Raw genomic sequence first — 19,157 nt, forward strand, 5'->3', positions numbered from 1 at the left:
TCTGTTCACCTGTCCTACAATTATTTGACAGTCAGGGAAAGAAACCAAGAATCTTTATTTGAATGCTCAAGTGCCTTATCTGCCATAAGATAATTATGCAAAACTTACACATATTAAGATATATAAAAATATCACCTTAATATTACTTGTCAATACCAGAGCTGGATTTCTATGAAGACATAATTTATTATCTTGTGCTAATTCTGCCAGAGTTCCTCACACACCCATTCCAAGAAGCAACACATCAAGGTCAAGTCAGTCCCACTGCAATGGAAAACTGTCACCACTCCTGCCACAAATGTGAACCTCAGGAACCTACCAGATTTTAGTACTGCAAGGATTGAGCATATAAAGGTCCATGTTTTCCATCAAAATAGCTGAAGTGCTCTGTAGAAAGAAAAGAATTTGTATTTTAAATTGCATGGTAGATACCAACAGCATCAAGGATTTTCCCCTCTTTCCAGCAATAAATTGGAAATTAGGTTTGTAGACTAGTTTCAACAACACTCTGAGCAAGACAATTATCCAGGACACAGCAGGCCATACTTTGGGGTAATCATGGATTATTTACTGTGGTGAGCTCTTTAATGTAACTCTGTTCAGTTTCTGTAGGAAGTAGACTCTGCTCCCATTTTCTGAATTCACTTAAAAAGACATCAAGTTCTATAGCAATCCCTCTTAAAAAAAGCACTGACCATTGTTTACATCCTATTTTTATTAATCAAAATCCCAATAAATTCAAACACAGAACAACAACTTCACAAACCAGTGCTCAGTTTTAAGTGTACTTTGTTGCATAACAGTACACTAAAAACTGAACACTAATAATTAATAAATGCTTACCTTTGCCTCTGGATTTGCTGCCAAAATTTTGGCACCACACTCTACAGAGGCGTAGTTATTCCTGTTTTTCTGGACCTTTTTAGTGGAATGCTGCCCACCAACAGCAGAAGGGTGCATTGACTGACCTAGGAACAAGAAAATATTGCTACTATAACAAACCACACAAACAAGCAGTATTTGCACTGTCAGGGAACTTCTGCTCACTGCTTTTATATAATGAAGGCTATTAATTACATAGTTCTAGCAGAAAAATGAAGTTCCAGGCTGCATTCCAAATGGAGACAGTCCTGCTATTCAGCTCTGCCAGGAGATGACAGTGCTCTGGATTTAGACCAAACTAATGAATCCTGAACTTACTCTTTTCTTTCTCCACTTCCATGACTTTCTTCTTCCATTCATCAAATGTTGGAATGTCTCCAGGGTCCTTTGGAGTTATTACTGATGTAGGGTCAATTTCTCCTGTCTTCTTAAAGTCTTTCTGCAAAAAAAAGAACCACTGCTTGTGAATATTTTTCAGGACCAACAATGAAAACAAAGATGAACTTGAAAAAACAAAGCATGCTCTGATCAAGTCAAGGGCAGACACATCATTTGCACCCATGTTAACAACTTAGAGCCAATGTAAGCAAGATTATAAGCCAGAAAAAACAAGTGATGATTTTCTCTCAGAATTACAGATTATTTCACTGAAATACTGGCAATTTTTGTGGCTAAGCTAATATATTTTAAATAAAATGTCAGCCTTCTTCTCCAACACCTGCATTTTCTTCCCAAGTTTTGCTTTTCCTCTTCCTAATGAAGAAAGCTTTCCCTGTAGCAAAAATCTTTAAACATCAGTGCTTGTCATGACAGAATTCCAGAGGTTCTCTGGGATTTCTGAACCTCTCAGAAACAGCAGAATGATTAAACATTAAAGGAACCATTTTAAGTATCTCAGAAATAATGTTTTGGACTTGCCTGACAAAGCAAAAATCCTGTCAACTAAACTGTACATTATTCCATTTCAAGTTTTCATTTCTCCTTTATACAAACATATTCAGCACACCACCACATGAGTGAACATTTTTTGGTAGACATTTCAAGTGTAGAGGTTATTTTGTGGACAATATTTTAGAGGTAGTTGCCAAGTGACAGTTTAAACATGATCCTAAAGCAGCAAAAAATGGTATTGCCACGGCCTTAGTCATTCTGATTTTAAAAAGAGTTAATTATTAAAAACCAGAAGCTTTAGGAAGTACTTCACAACCAGAGCATGAAAAAAGTCATACAGTTAGAAGGCCTGGCCAGCTACATATCCCCTTGTAACAAGGGCCAAGTGATACTTCTGGGACAGAATAAAAGCACACCACATATTTTACCATAAAAACAGAGGGCATTACTCCTGTGTGTACCAACTTACCTCCCTTTTTAGGTTCTCTGAAGCATTAAGAGCAGATTTTTGCTCATCTGCCCCCTTTTCAGCTGCTGAAACTTTGGACTCAAACTCAGATTTTGTCTTCTTTCCCTTGCCATGTGAAGATGATATGTTCTCTATATGTTGGCCTGCAAGGCTGGAAGTTGAAGGAGTGTCAGGATCTGTAACATGGTCTCCACATGCAGTATCACACTCACACAAGTACACAGATAAGCAAGCACATGCAAATGTTTGTTGCAAAGCCAGCACAAGAGAACAACTCCCTTTGAAGTATTCAGAGCCACACACAACCTGCTTGGATACTCACCTCTCTGGTGGACTGACAAAAGAGGAAGGCTCACTCTGAGGGTCAGCCTCAAGTGTCCCACCAATATCACAGTCAGGTTCTGACTGCTCAGCTTCACTAGAGCTGACTACAGGGATATCAGCACGGGAATTCTCTATTGCACTGAAGGGAAACAAACAACAGCCTTTTTTAGCCTTCTGATAATACAAGGAACCCTGACAATCAACCACAAAGATAAGTGAAAGGTTTAATACAGCAACAGTCTGACAGAAATAATTAAGAAAAGAAGAATGAAGCACACTGTACTTGTGGAAGTGCATTCTCAGCCGTACCCATGAAAGAACAGAATTTCCTTTTCCAGCCTGTTTGTCCCAGAAAGGAACTCAAAAGAGGCTTCTCATCTCCCAGTACTCTCATCCAACATCCAAACACTGCACTGGGTAATTCTTCCCAGCATCACTACAAGCTAACAACATCCTCACAGTTACCTGGCTGCCAGCAATTTTCTTTTCCCTTTCAACAAAAGAAGCAAACAAGAGACTGAGTTCCCTCACTAAAAGCTCCTCATGCTCCCAAGTCAAGAGGCAGCAGTGAGAACAGAACTTGGCTAAAACTAGAGGAGAATAGGGGGGAGAAAAGCAGAGCCAGCCTTTCTACTCATGTATTTCTCTTTTTTTGCTGGTGTAATAAAAATCAGGTAGCCCAGCAGACCATGATCCCAGCTGTACCAACAGCCCAAACCAGCTCATCTGCCACTGCTTCACCTCCTGGCTCCCAGAAAGGCTGAGCACAGCTCATCAGACAAACCCTGAGACACAAATCCAACAGAAAACCTCCCTCTGCTCTTCAGGAATGATGGGATGGGCAAAGAGTGACTTTGAGGTGCTAACTTCTGACTGTCCTCTCCTCTCCAGCACAGGGATGACTCCCATGCTGATCAGCCCACAGCCAGGTCTAAGGAAAGGCTTTACTCTGCATTCTAAATTTCCACATAAGCTTTCTTTAATGGAAGCAGCAAACTAGGTTAATCCAGTATCATGACAGAGCTGCCAAAACACAAACAGCACGTCAGCAACTTCAAAGGGGATCTTTTTGGTTCCCTGACTGCTACAATTATCAACAGAAGCAGCTGCAACCAACCCAGGGAGACAATTTTAGTACCTTTCATATGATAAATTTCCTGTGGAATAAAACAAAAAACTCCTAGGTATTCCAAGACTTTTTGCTATGTAGCAAAATCTAACAAACATCATGAATACAAGAATGTATTAGCAATAAACAGAGAGTATTTACCCTGCATGTCCCAAAATGCCTCCATCTGAGATGCAGAGTGTTTGGCTCTGCCTGCAACTCTTTACTGACTAAATAATGCTGACCACTACACAAAACTGAAAAGCTGCACATATTCTCCATTTCAGTGGGTAGGTGACTGTATGAATAATTATCAACTGAATAAAATATGGGACAAGAATGAACTTAAAAATTCCTTGTTCTCAGGGTGTACCTGACTGGCCTCAAGTAACTAATTTTGGCAGAAGGTGAGTCTAAAAGCTGTGGTGCTCCCTCTCCTTTGAGTACCTTGATTTGCCTTAATTTTTAAAATGCATTATGAAGGTCACTTTGCACAGCATGTTCCTCACTTCCAGACAAAAAGAGCTCAGATTATTTTTCAGTATTTTTTCCTCAGATTAGACTGAGGTAGAAAAGTTACACTCAGTGCTGTTCTAAAAAAAGATTCACTACAAAGTAAAACTTGTTTGGGATAAAATTCCTTCCAAAATATTTTGACTAAGAGGTTCTGCTGAAATATTAGACCAGTAACACCTGAGAGAGCTGGACTCGGTTACACTGTCAGGAATCAGCATCTAAACCAGCAAAAGGTAAAAAATGTCTGAAGGTAACAAATGCAACTGTGTCTTTCTAAAGACCTTGTTTGAGTATGGAGCTGGACCACAGCTGGTTTGGATATTCACCTGTTCAGTAAGAGACCACCTGTGAGTACTGAGAGCTGAAGTGCAGTTGGAAATAATGGATAAACATTATTTTTTTTAGCTTCTCTGCTACACCAGGTCTGCCCTTTCTTCCTGTAAATGGCACTGGTGTCCCAACACCACTGCCCAGCATGAACTCCTCCATCAGGTGCTCCAAACCAAGTTTCTATTTTCATTTGTTTCACAGCTCAAGTCTTTGGAGTTCAGCACTCCAGTATTCCCCAGCTGTGACAGCCAGACAATTTCCAACAATTACCAGACACCAAGCTGAATGTTTCAAAGGAAATAACATCCTGTCTCCTTCTAGGACCTGACAACAGTAGAGCTTACAACACATTACACAAATAAATCAGTGGAGTAGTCAAAAAAAAAAGCTATAAAAAGAACAGGCTGAAGCTACATTCCAGTTTTGCCTTATAAAAACTGCAAATTTTGGAAGGCTTCCAATTAAAGACATTGATGAAATACCAAAATGTGTTTAAGTGTTAGCCCTGGCAAACTAGGCAAAATCAGCCAGCAAACAAAATTTCCATACCTTTTCTATGGTAAAGAAATGAAATTTGGTAAAGCAGAAAAACTGAAATCTTAAAAAACCCAAAACACCAAAGACACATCTACTTCATTTTCACTATGTTCAATTTTTATCCAGCAAAATACTTCATCTTCATCAGCAGTCAGAACAACATTACTTCCCTTAGCACACACCCAAAAGCCCAACAGGACTTTGTGAACATCCTTGGAAGATCACACACGAATTTCCATACTACAGTTCACTTTTACAGCACAACATCCCACAAAAGGGAAACAAAACAAAGTTCATGGACTCCAGAAAGATGCCTGCAGCAGAGGCAGCTCTGCAATACACTACTGAGCACTAGAACTGAACTGCCTTGACTGCATTTATATGACAATTTGCTATTTTGTCAGAAGTCTCCCAATATCAGAACTTGAGACTCTCTGTTTTTAAGTCCCAAGATAAAATTCTGCAGAGTTCCTCCTTAACTGAAGGCAGAGGCCATTGCTGAAGCAGCCTCAGTGCTTGTTGACACAGATGTGAAAGCACATTTGTGAAGGCAGAAATGCTAATGGTAAAGCCCTGAGGGCTTTTCTAGTACAGATTATCTAAGCATGCTGGCTTAGAAACTGCTCATGGCAATGGTGTCCCCCTCGTGCAGGGGCACAACTCTTCATCCACACACTGAGGAAATGGTGGCACGCTCCCTGAGCACTGACATGTCACTGACAGATTTTATGAAAAATCCCTTTGCCAGGATCTTTTCTTCTGAGAAGCTTCAGCTTCTCCATGTTTTGCTACTTTGGAATGTGATTTGGAGAATTGTTTACCCAGCATGTGAATTGTTTTTAATTAATGGCCAATCACAGCCAGCTGTGTCAGACTCTGAGTCTGTCACAAGATTTTATTACCATTCCTTTCTAGCTTTCTGATGTATCCCTCCTTTCTCTTTCTTTAGTATAGTTTTAGTATATCAGTTTTAAAAACATAATATAATATCAGAAAATAATAAATCAGCCTTCTGAAACATGGAGTCAAGATTCTCATCTCTTCCCTTGTCCTGGGGACCCACAAACACCACCACACTGACACCATAAACCAGCAAAACAACTGTGGGGAGCAATCCCATCTTATCCCTACTACACATCTTAACAAGAGCAGAGTGAGATTCTCTCAAAGACCAAAAGAACAAAATTACAAGAGCTTACTCAGGCTGTGAGACTGGAGGTATCTCTGAGGTAGGTGAACTGGAAGTGTTTTCAGTGCTTGGAACTATGCTGGAGGAAGCTTCATTTACATCTACTGAAGGTGGACTCACAACGTCAGGCTGGCTTGTTTCACTTATTTCTGTTGTCTGTAAAAACATTCCAGGTGAATATACATTTTTCAACACCTGAGTAAGAAAAGCATTCCCACAGTAACATCTAACATGGAGTTCTAACAGTTTGCATTTCTGTCAGAAATTAATAGTCTTTCTTCCTAGACCTGTGTGGCATTCTGTGCTACTCTGGGACAGCTGCAATAATCATGTAAAAATATCAACTGGAGTAGGCCTGTGCAACAGCTTCCTCAATGATGCATTTCTACAGAGACTGACATGAGAAAAGCAGTTTGAATATTGCAGCAACCAAAAGAAACACTTCTATTTGCATGTTCCATTACAATTAAATTTACTGTTTTCATCCTAAACTAAATTTTAGAGAAGAAGGCTTTTAATTTCATCACTCCAACAGAGGTCCAAAATTATTTAAAGCCTATTCCATGCTGTAAGTGAACAAAGAGATAAATCACTTTTCTCTTTTGAGTGTTTAGTAGTCTTGACTCTTATTTATTCTAGGTCTTCAGTTGTCATAAGCACACTCAAAATAAGGCTTTGTAAATCTGAAAGAGCAGATAACCACTGAAACAGGTCAGGTTAACTCCTGCAGCAAAAAGAAATAATATTGTACAAAAATTGCTTGTCAATACCTACATTACTCTATGTCATCTCACTAAACATGAAGGGGTCAGGACTTTTTAACACATTTAAACACCCAAACCATGAAATAAATATTCTGAAGTATGTCCTGCATATGATATTTTGTAAACTACAAAACAAAAATATGCACTCAAATAAATAATCTTTAACAGTTGGTTTGTAACATTTAACACCAAGCACAGACTTTACAGTATCAATGGCACAGAGCTGAAATACAACCCTTTTCCCATTTTAACAAAGGAAATGAAAGTGATAGAAGCCATGAAGGATCAAAGCTAAAATGGACTGCTATAATCTCCAAGCCTGATCTACATAAAAGACCTCAGAGAAAAGACTTTTTATGTTTTATTTATAAATAGACATCCATACCTACAATATCCAATTTTAATTTATCTTGGAAAGTTTTTAGTCAGTACCTCCAAATACTAAATTACTCATTATTTATGCACATGGGAAATGCAAGGTCTGTTAGCTCACACATTTTCTCTTTTACTGGAAACATGAGTCTGACAGCAACCCAGTGAACAGGTGAAACATGAGAGATAGTTACTATGAACTCTAGATAACCAAAGTGAAAGACTGAAATCCAAGAAGCATTTGAAGACTGTATGAAGAGAGTGAATGAAACAAAAGCCTTGCCTGGTGAGATTTTGTCAAGTCATGGAGCAGCTCTTCCATAGAGTAACTCCGTGTGCTGGAGTCCTCGGGCTCCAGGCTGGGAGCAGCCTCTTCCCCCTGGGAGAGTGAAGGTGGAACATCAGTCAGTCTGCAGGCACAGCTCCACGCTCAGCCAGAGCAGCTGCCCCAGGGACACACTCAACAGCAGCACTTCTTTCACCAGCAGAACATCAAAAACTAAACTACATTCACCTTCAGAACTGCTGCTCACCTGTGTTTCAAATCTCATCTGCACAAAGACTACAGCAAGTTAAAATGATTCAATTAAATCTTCCCTGGAAAGATCATTTTAGCACTGTCTTAATTCAGTTTGTTTGCTAAGGAGATTTCCTCATTCTTCTATGACTTCCTGTCACAGACACATTTTATGGAAAATCCTTTCCTTAGGATTTTTTCTCCTGAGAAGCTGAGAGGCCTCAGGAACAAAATGTAACCAATGGTTATCTGCTGCTGTGGAATGCAACAGGTGCATCTGGGATTGGTCTCATGTGGTTGTTTCTAATTAATGGCCAATCACAGCCCAGCTGGCTCAGACTCTCTGTCCGACACACAAGCTTTTGTTATCATTCCTTTTCTATTCTTAGCCAGCCTTCTGATGAATTCCTTTCTTCTACTCTTTTAGTATAGTTTTAATATACTATATATCATAAAATAATAAATCAGCCTTGTGAAACATGGAGTCAGATCCTCATCTCTTCCCTCATCCTTGGACCCCTGCAAACACCATCACAACTTCCCATGTTGACAAACTCTCCCCTATCTCCCTGCTGCCCAAAAGAGGAGAAAAAGAAAATTCTAAGCTGACTTGCATCAGACAACCATCAGAAAATAACACGTGGCACATTTCAGTTGTAGCAGCCTTATCAGCAGAACTACAGTAATTACACAAATCTGCCAGAACCTTGTAAAACAACCTTTTCTTCTACAGCTAAAAATTCACCATCAACAGCAGGGAATTCACAAAATAAAATGTATCAGACCTTGAGAGGAAAAAAGTTTTAACCCCACCAGACTAAAAGCAGCAAGAATTTACACTTGCCCTTCAAACATTAAGTCATGACTACAAAATATGCAAGCTGGTTTTGAGCAATACTTTAAAATACAGCAAGAAATGTGGTAGAAATTTATACCCATTTTGTTGTATAAGGGCTACCTAAAACCCCATGGCCAAATACTGGAGGTGCCAGTGTTCAGACCCAAAATGGGCTGCTGTGCTATACAACACTCCATGATATTCATTTGAGAGAATTAAGCATCCACTGAAGTGCAGGAGCCACAAATCTGAGCTGACAAACCTTAAGAGACAACGGAGCAACATTTTCCCCCAAATAACTATTAACTCATATCCCAGTCCCTAAGATGAAATAGCATCAATGGCTGAAGAGACAACTGATCTAAGGCAAGCTGATCAAGGTTGCACAACTGCTCCTCTGGAGCAGGACAGCTCCAGCAGCCTCATCAGGAGAAACAGACACTTGCTTAAGATTTCTCACCCACCCTAGACATCTTCTTTAATGAGTCTAACAGTGTAACATCAGTTTTCACATCTTTGGGTTTAAGTTCAGAAATCTGCTTACCTATGCATCCACATTAACAGAATGAAAGGAAGAATGTGGCAGAGTAGGAAATCATTTACCAGTGGCTTCCCAGTCTCAAAGCTTACTTAATCTTTCCAGTATTATTGCATCAGACATTAAATTCAAGCAGAACTTCTTTTTAGGCAGCCTGAGGAACAGGAATGCTATTTGGCTGCACAAGCTGGCAAAAAAATAGAGCTACCCTAGTTGGTGCAATGCTTAAGAAACCTACAGTATTTAAAGGGATTTTTTATGGTCAGGCAGCTCTCCACTTGAGCCAGCCAGACTGCTCCACACACATTTTCCAAGTTTATTGTGGCATATAAAAGCTTTTTTGGAATGAGGACTGTGATTAACACTACTACAGATTGCTGGAGGAAATAGGAAACCCAACATATCAATACTACCCATGTTTAGAACAGGACTGATTCTGTACCTGGGTAAATAAATAAATGAATGAAATCATCATGATTTTCTTACTCAACAGCTTGGGAATTTGCTATGCAATGCAAGATGCAGAAACTTGCCATGAGTTAATCAGGGTGGGACAATTACACTCAATTAACCTAAAGTGCTGAGTAAAGTAAAAATGAAAGGGACCACAGCTAATTTATTATACTTTTCAGAAACACATTTTAGCCCTCTTAAGTTTTATTGAACAGAAGGAATGCAAAGTGATAAATACTGACTTGAACCAATTAATCTTAAATCTTCTCTTTAGGATAACAATCATCTGTGGCCTAGACTTACCCATCCCGGCTCTACAGAGTCCCACACTTGCCCAGTGCCCACTTCTAACATCTGGCCCCCAAATTAAAAAAAAAACCCAAGCATCAGTAGCTTTACTATTCATTCCTTCTCTTGCCCCAAACTATCCACCTGAATTGTTGCATGACTGCAAGAAATGAAGTAAAGGAGAATAAAACCATGGGAAGATATCACTGCTCAAACAAGTGAGTACATTAAACATTCTAGCCTTGAAGAGCCTATGAAGAATCTTATTTTACAGTTTAATATTTAGTCAGAGTGAGTAATTAGCATGATGTATCCAGCATACCTTTTCCTGGACATTTTCATCCTCGCTGGCCAGGGCACAAGCATCACCTGAAGCATACTGCACTGCTGATGAGAGAGTGTCTTTACAAAAGACATTCCAAACAGGAAGCCTATGAAAAAAGGTCAAAAAGCTTTATTTAAAATGAAATTTTAGAATTCCCTCACATTGTCTCCCTCAATCTTCTTCAGCTGTTCCCATGAGGCATCTAAAAAATACATGTACAGTTCATGGATACTCATTCATAAAATCCATTTGAGGATCCACTAGAAGTAGTTAGCAACAGAAAACACCACAAATTTACTGCTTCCAAAAGAAAAAAAGTATCACCAAACCAGATCCTGGAGTGTCACCACATTAGAAAGTGAAAGCTGGCACAAATTAGCTAAGTTACAGCAAGTTAGGAACAACTTGAATCAACATCCTTTGACACAAAGCAATGAGATATTTTTAGCAATCATTATTACTAAGCAAAAATTTAAGTCACAGACTAAAAAGCAAAATCTCCTTAATCCCCTGTACAGAGCCTACCTGAGAAGGTTTTGTATAGTCAACATCACCAAGCACATTGAAGAAAATTAGAGAAAATAAGTACACTAAAAAAAAGCCCCAGGCAAAACCTCCCATGAGATTTGTTTTGTACTTTTTTCCAACAGTTTAATTGTCACCAGAAATGGATTTATTTCTGCAGAAAAGCAGCCATCCCCTCTATAAACACTGGTACCAGAAGGCATCTTTTCTTTCTCATCATACACGGTCCCTTCACACCCTAGGGAGCACCTGCACAGTGAACCACAGGCTTGGAGGCACAAAGGTTTCCATGCTGATTTTAACCAAGGCCAGCAGAACACGGAGCAAACTGAGCTTTTATGGAGTCTTCAACCATGCTGGAACACCAGCAAGCCAGCACTTTAAACACAAACATTTTCCATCCAGGAAATGCTGTTTACATAACAATCAGGTGATTGGAATGAGCTCCTGTGAACAAACACAAACATCACCCTGCACCCTGAAAACAAGAGCCACCTTCTCCTCAGAGGAGGGACAGGGCTCTAGCACAGAACAACCTGCATGCAGCAACTTTGTGACAATGGTTTTGAGAAAGGAAACTGCCTTAACATTAATCATAACAGTAAGATTTTTAGCAGGTCATTATTCACACAACTGGGATCACTACTGCTTGGAATTTGAATTACCAGCTTTCTTCAAACTTGAATATCAACTTTATTGGGAAGCCTGTGCAGTGTAGAGTCCTCCACTAAGAAGGAACCCATGAAACAACAGACCACAAACAAGTATTCAAAATTTAAGTTTCATGCATATATATATATATAATATATTTTTTCATTGGCTCTCTCCACAGAAGAGACAGTGAACAAGGAACTTGTGGAATCTGACATATTACAGAGATGAGCAAGTCAGGTTCTCCACCTCTGTCTCAGCCCCAAAGCACCTCAGTAATTTCTCTTCTTTTTGAGGTAGCATCTTTCTTCTATACTAAATGTAAGCCTTCAAATCAGGCAGAAGCAGCTGCAGTCGATGGAAAATAAAGAACTGAATGTAAGGTATGAAAACATAATACCACATATTATAGCAGGTACAAAGTCACATCTCAGTTGAGAATTAGGCATAAGCTTCTCACACAAATTCCCAAGTTACCTGTTAGTATTGAGTTTTCCATCAAACCTCTGTCCTACCCTATGCACAGGAGGCTCACTGCAGAGCATGAATGAAATGTTACCAGATTTCTATGGCCTTATTACCTAGCTCTCACTTGGAAAAAATTAGTTATGCAAATCCTTTGAGTCATTTCTATTTCTGAAAAGGGGTTTCAATCATTTCATGGTGAAATTCCCAAGCTCTTAGCTCCAGTACATCTCTTCAGAGATATAAGGACTCCCTGGTACTTCATAAAAATACACCAGAAACATCAAATATTACAGAGCATCATCCCATTCCTTCATTACTCAGGCACAGGCACTTGTTTCCCATTTCACTTCCACTCTGGGGGGCACCTTGGGTGAGCTGCACAGAACAGCAGTAACTCCTTGGGGGCAGAAAAGGAAACATTTCAATGGCTGTGAATTGGCATTTTAAAACACAAAGGTCTACCCTCAAAAATGCACTAATAACTGCTTTAGCACAAAAAGCACAGAAGGCATAGATTTCTTACCTTAATCTACTGAGAGATTTCATGCAAGAAATCAGGCATTATCAGGTCACAGATTTTAGAAGAATGCAGACTGGCAGCTCAGATTTAAGTTACTCTGACATGATCTGTGTCCAATGTCTGTCTTACTTATTTTCCAAAATTCTTCTTGGTCTACTCCCCAACTCCAACAAGATGCCTCAAGTCTCCCAAAAGCCCTCCAAGCTAGGGAGGGGACTGAGAGCTCATTTTGTGTGTGTGCATGCACCCACAGGAAAGCCTGATCCCTTCCTGCAGCAGAGCATGCAGCTCTCAGGATGCATCACTCATCAGACAGAGCACTCAGAACACAGAACCATGAGACACCAGCCAGTCTGGGAGAAGTCAAGTTAATAACCTGAGCAACACCACCAGCAGTAGTTTTCTCCTTCTGACTTCTAACATTTTGCATATTAATTCAACAGGCTTCTTTAGCTGAAAGGATAGAGCTCACAATAAAAATAACCATTTAAAAAAATCAACAAGGAAACCAAGAGTTAATTTACAGAGAGCAAAATTCCCCTTGAGTTTAACTGACTTGCAGGGTACACCCAGTGGAAGTACAGCACATGCTGATCTGTCTTTCTCTGCCTTGTGACCCAGGAGTGGGATCTGAATGCTGACTCAGAACTGAGCAGACCTAATGCCCCAATGAGATCAGTCCCCAGAGACACTGTCTCAGGTACAAGGTAGATCTTCAGATGAAGAGATTGTTCCAAACACATAACCCACAGCTGCTGACTTACGTGGATGCTGAAGTTCTCAATAGTTCCATTTTTGTAGGCATGACTCAAAACACCACCTGCTATTAAATCTCATCAAGAACAAAGGAGCTTAAGCATGACTCTTTGTCCTATCATTAATGCAGTTTAAAAGCTATTTTCTCTAATAGCACCACGAACTTTCCAGCTTCATGTGCACAAACCCAAAAGAAAGGCTACAAGCTCAGACAAAGCAGCAGGGGTGGGTGGGGGAATCTTGACTCTTCTCAGGGCAGGCTCATACTGTGGTTGCCCACTGAAGCAGAAAGGCTGCTCAGCCCTATCTGGATGGTTCACTACACTCACTGCTGCACAAATTGCCCATGCCCTGCTGATGAACGTTCTGCTTTTGAAAAGGAACACACTGAAATTCAAAAGGGCAGGTGGCTTTGAAATTGCAGTGTAGTTTCATGTGAAAGACCATCCACTTCTGATATGGCTGAAACTCTTCAGGTAATTGTGACGAAGGCTGCAGAAAACTACCAGAGATAGTGAAGCTATGGATAACTGTTCTAACAGGCATAAAAATCAAGTAGAAAACAAAAAAACTGGAAATAAAAATTAATCATATAACTTACAGCTAAAAAAAATTCAAAATATGAAGGTAAGAGGAGTTTTTCCACAATTTGATCAGAGAGAAAGAGCTTGAGCTTTCCTTTCCAAAGACTTCATCCAACACTGACACGCAGCTTCAGTTCAAACACATCTGTCCCCAAAATTATTAATTTCATAGATTCTCCAAAAGCAGGACCTATTTCTGGACACTGGAGAGTGAAGCAGTTCAGAACAGTTTACATTTGGCACCTGCAAGACAGAGGAATTTGAAGCAAAGGGAAAAGAAAAGGAATTTATCACCAGTGCACCAATTCCAAGGCCTCCATGCAGGGTAAGCACTGACAGATCCCAGAGGGCTGTGTTACCAATAGTGCAGCTGTGCCAGTGCCCACCAGCTAAGAGGGGAAAGAAGATGTCACTGTCCCTGCCAGGGCACAACTCCCTACCCAAAACATTCACAGATCACTTCAGAGAGGCCTGTGCAAGAGGAGGGGCTGGAGCCAGCAGAGCAGGCCTGTGAGTGCTGCTTGCTGAAGATCGCCTTCATTACAGAGCAACTGACTTCAGATCAACGAGCCTGAAAGGGCAAGGAAAGCAGCAAAACCCAACACCTCTTGCTGTGAGCAAGTCCCACAGGTCTGGGACTGCTTTCACCAGCTAAATGACAAAGAGTTTGAAAAAGGCTCTGCAGGAATGAGGAGCTCAGCAGATCCACAACCAAGCTCTGCAGTCAGCAGCAACCTGCCTGGCAGCCTCTGGCAGCACAGGAAAAACAGCAAGGGCAGGGAACCCTCCTCTCTCCCCAGCGACTTCATGGAATCAATCCTTCCCTCCCAACAGTTCAGCCAGGGGGACTTGTACTTGAGAGCCTGCAGAACAAAGTAAATGTCATGGAAAATGAAGATCAGGACATTGTTTTAACCTGCCACAGGAGAAAAGCCACTTGCAAGACACTGAAGTGCTGCAGCACAACCTCCCCAGACACAACACTCATTTCTGCAGGTGAAGTGGAAATACATCTTGATAAATGCAAAGAAGAATCATTAATCTTCTTCAATACAAGTAAGAAAACCCCAAAGAAAACAACACCATTCATTTAGAAGCCATTTATTCCCACAGAAGAGCAGCATGTGTTACTAAGATAATTTTGAACTTTATGATGGACCTTTAAGGGAGGAAAAAGCTGAAAACTACAAGTACAGATCTAGACTAAGCATCACTGGTATCACCTCACTTCCTACCACTAACTCAATTCACATGCTCAAAAAAACCCAAGCCCAAAATAGCTGAAATTGGAGCTTTTTTGCAAATTCTTTACCAATCTGTGGTATTTTGCAATTAAGTTTTTAATAGCTTGCCCACACTTTGCAAAGAATGTGCTCTCCAAACAGTTATTTCACTTACTCAGAGGAGCCAAACACAAAGATACTTCTGACCATACTGAATTTCATAGCTGCATACAATGAGATTCCAACCTTTGGTTTCAAATAGGGCTTTCAGTATTTTATATACCATCAGCATGCACAGCTTGCAAAAGGAGGTTCCAGGAGCACCAGATACTTTATCAGATTGAACTGATTTACTGCATCCCCCCTTGAGCCACACAGGAATCTGCACCCTCTGCTCTGATCTGGAGATTATGGAGACATTCCACTAAGTCCTGAGGGGGGAAGAAAGTCAGCTCTGAGCCAAGGAATGCTCAGATATCCAACCCAAAAAGACACAGTGGAACACAATATTTGCTCTTGACTGTCCACTGCTCTCCCAGGTTAAACAACAGAGACCAACTTCATTCCTTGCTTGCAGTGCTCCCAGGGTTACTCCCATTCCCTCCTGGAAAAGGCTGCTGAGATAACAGCACCTTCACAGGGCTCTGTGACCACAGCAGACAACAACCTACCTTAAATGCAGGTTCCAGTGTAACACTGAAACAAACACAAACCTCCTCTTCCTCCAAAGGACTATCCAGGTGCCCTACTTTAGGCACTAAAAGCAGGGCAGATGTCACAACCCCCTCTGGAAGCACTCAAAGGAACAGGCAGTTCCTGGTGTTCCTTGGAAGCAGACTTCTGCAATCCTGAAGGAGGATTGCAGAGTATCAGAAGCTCCCTGCATTCTCAAACTCTAGTTATTTTCTCTGATGCAAGAGTTTGGGGAAGAGCACCCGCTCCAAAAAAGAAAACACAAAAAAACCCAAACCACACCAAAAAACGTGATAGGAACCACAAAGGCTACAGGGAAACAGCACAGCCATGCACTGTCAGTAAACTTTGAGGTTTTTGGAGGCTGCAGAAATGTATCACACACACACTTTTCAAGACTTCCCTCACTGCTTAAACTCACAGCACAGCAGCAGCAGTGGCAGCTGCTCTGCCCCAGCTCTGCTAAAAAGCCACCCTCAGTCAACAGAGCTCAGCACAGTGCCACGGAGGGGGGGTACTCAAGTGTAGAAATGGCAATTTCAGCCTTTTAAAGCCTTGTAAAGCTGCTATCACCTGACTCCCAGACATGGGTGATGTATTTTTAATAGGCTTCTTATCTGTAAGGGATTTCAGCATTATCTTGATTGCCATTTCAAAACCCAGCCAAGCCAAGGCATTGCCACTCCTTTGTGCACCCAAGCTGATTTTTGAACTGTTGGAACCTTTTGCTAATATTCCAATCCTGTTTGCCATTCACATCAACATTTTCACCCACCCAAGCTGTGGGACCAGTCTGTTACACCAGCTCAGTATTTCCAGCAAGAATTGAGGAAGTTTTCAGATTTACAGTTCTAGGTTAACCTGGTTTTGGCTAAAACTTTTCATGCACATCCTCTCCAGGATACAGCACCTCCAGCGTGAACTTTAAAAGACACTGCATGTCCTCCCCTTGAAAGAGGCACACAACTTCCCAAAAGCTGGATCAGTAATGAAAACTAAAGACAAGAAAAAAATGTCTCTGTACAAGACACAGTAAGAACATCAAAGTGCAAAAGAATTAATAGCAGCTTAGAGAAAGACGTTTCAGAAAGAGTTCAAATGAAGTGCTCAAGGGACACATTTCACTGCAACAGGCAGGGTCTCCTACACCAACACAGACACCTCGTGATGGGGTAGAGGCCACTTCAGTACACCATTTGCATAACAAACAAACTAACTTGAAGTTTCTAGGACAAATCTTTTAGAAGATACTGCATGAAAGCAGTTCACTGATTTCCAAATCATCCTAGAAGGAAAAATATTCAATAATTGATTGAGCCAGGCACTTGGGCCCCTGCTGGCATGTACCATCTTCAGCATGAGCAGGCTGCAAGCTGGGCACATTCGATTTTCATTTGTAGGAGTGCAAGAGTTGCAGGGCAGCTTTTGCCCCAGCCTTAACCACAGAGCAAAGACCCTTCCAAACAGGATACTCCATACCTAGGAACACACTTCCCATTCTGAAATCAGATGCCTGGGACAACAGTTCTGATTAGATCAGTGCTCAAATAATTTCATTTCTTCCTGCTATAAAATGCACATGCACAGTGTTTATTTTAGCATCAACCTTCTAAAGAGATTTAAGTTCTCAAGAGGAGAATCAGCAGATAAAACTCTGAGCCCTACCACAGGCCAGTTACTCTTGTAGTCCTATCCAGATCATGAGGGCACTCATGAGAAAAAAAAGAGGATTTCATTGGTAAGGGGCACATTAATGAGGCACACTGGAACACAAACCTCTCACTCACACCTTTCTGCAATTAACAGAGGTGAGCTCTAGGTGTGAGCCACAAGTCAGTAATGAGCAAATAAAGGTTCAATCAGCAGAAGCTCCCTGGTGTGATATGCACAGCCCTCACCTGTGCAGCAGCAGCACACAATGAGCCTGGTGGTGCTACCACAGTCCAGCCCAGCACTGGGGTTCTCAGAGCTCCTCCTGTGTTACACCTTCCAAACCAAACAGGACTGCAAATGCAAAGCCAAACTAGAAATATCTTCTCTCATGAGAATCCACACATTACTAGGTGTCAATACAAACCAGTATCCCTTTCCACTGTACTTGGTAACCCAGGCTTCACTCCTGGCTGTGCTACTGACCCAATCCAACCTTTACAGTTCTCAGGGCACGCCCTCATGGTGGATTTCAGTCAGAGCTCCTAGGCCAGGGCTTTGCCATCAAAACCAGCACATCTTGCTGCTAAATCACTTTGACACAAGGCATTTCCTGATGCAGGATACTCACAGAGTAACAGCTGAAGGATCCTGAGGTGCACATGCACTGAGCCCATCCTCCTTTTACTCACAGCTGTAAACCCAAGCAGCAGAGTTAATAAAAGCTAAGTAGGTCAGGATATGACAATGAATTTTCTGGGATAGAAAGACATAACTGGATGCACGATTTCTTTATTAGACCCCCAATTAAACTTTGGAAGTGCAGCTTATGGCAGGCAAAAGCTGATGTCAGAATAATTTATACAGGTCACTCTTCAAACAGCCATCACAGCTGGTCTCACCTCACAGAGTCCTGGTATCCTACAAGCTTCTAAACCTACTCCACTTACTCAGCTCTGGATAGAGGCAAGCTACAAAGCACTGCAAGTTTGAAATGTGTTTTTTACATTATGATCATGCACAAAGGGATTAACTGGAGCATTAAGGAGGTCTCTGAATTCAGGACAACAGCAGACATTTGTCAGGCCCAGTGGAGGCCCCAAACTGCACAGATGCCCATTATTTTTGGAGCACTGCATTCCTGAGCCATACCTCCAGCAGAAGGATTTCCCCAAAGCCATCCTGCTCTTTTGACACTTGGAACAATCCCGTTGGCTCAGGGCTGTCAGAGCTGTGGCTGGCCCAGCTTCAGAAAGCCTCAAGCACTGAAAACTGACCCAGAGAGCATCACATCCCCTTTACTGAAAAGGCACAATTTGGCAACAACCCTCTACTCACTCCTCTGCTTTTCTGGGCACCTCCTAAAACACTGCCACATTTTCAATGCCCAGGATGACATCTTCCAGTTCAAGTTCCAATCATTTTTTCCCCCCACTTGATCTTTACTAATCAGTACTTCCCCACTGAACCAACTCTCTTAGGTGAGCTTGAAAATGCATCAGGAGAGATTTTGAAAATTCCTATTTTAAGCTGAGTTTCAAGGGAAGAAGCAACAGCTACTCAGAAAGAAAACAAAGCCCAGATTAAAAAAAGGCAACAAGTCCAAACAGCCCCAAGTGTTCTTTGAGCAGTTGTTTTGTCTCATGGACTCTTCCCTGATTTTGGGGTTCTATTTAATCATCTGTTGACCACCACTTCACCAGTTACACCTATAAGGAAAATATTTCTCTCCTACTAGCACAAAGT

The 19,157-nt window shown here is 41.2% G+C and overlaps 1 protein-coding gene across 4 annotated transcripts in view; it reads right to left on the bottom strand.

Moving 5' to 3' along the window:
* The window catches only part of SUCO (SUN domain containing ossification factor), a 40,121-nt gene that overhangs the window by 18,121 nt on the left and 2,843 nt on the right, over window positions 1-19,157 (bottom strand). For 3 of the 4 annotated variants that reach the window (XM_071435726.1, XM_071435725.1, XM_071435727.1), the window contains exons 2-9: window positions 10,339-10,447; window positions 7,666-7,761; window positions 6,257-6,402; window positions 2,565-2,705; window positions 2,243-2,393; window positions 1,201-1,321; window positions 844-968; window positions 320-387 (exon numbers count right to left, since the gene is read on the bottom strand). In XM_071435726.1, the coding sequence (XP_071291827.1) occupies window positions 320-387; window positions 844-968; window positions 1,201-1,321; window positions 2,243-2,393; window positions 2,565-2,705; window positions 6,257-6,402; window positions 7,666-7,761; window positions 10,339-10,447 (957 nt within the window). The remainder of the gene's footprint in view (window positions 1-319; window positions 388-843; window positions 969-1,200; window positions 1,322-2,242; window positions 2,394-2,564; window positions 2,706-6,256; window positions 6,403-7,665; window positions 7,762-10,338; window positions 10,448-19,157) is intronic. The other variant, XM_071435728.1, reaches the window with a different exon arrangement.

The sequence above is a fragment of the Agelaius tricolor genome, unplaced genomic scaffold (genome assembly GCF_023055355.1).
Source record: "Agelaius tricolor isolate 1412-34295 unplaced genomic scaffold, bAgeTri1.0.p SCAF_11, whole genome shotgun sequence".
NCBI classification, from domain to species: Eukaryota; Metazoa; Chordata; class Aves; order Passeriformes; family Icteridae; genus Agelaius; species Agelaius tricolor.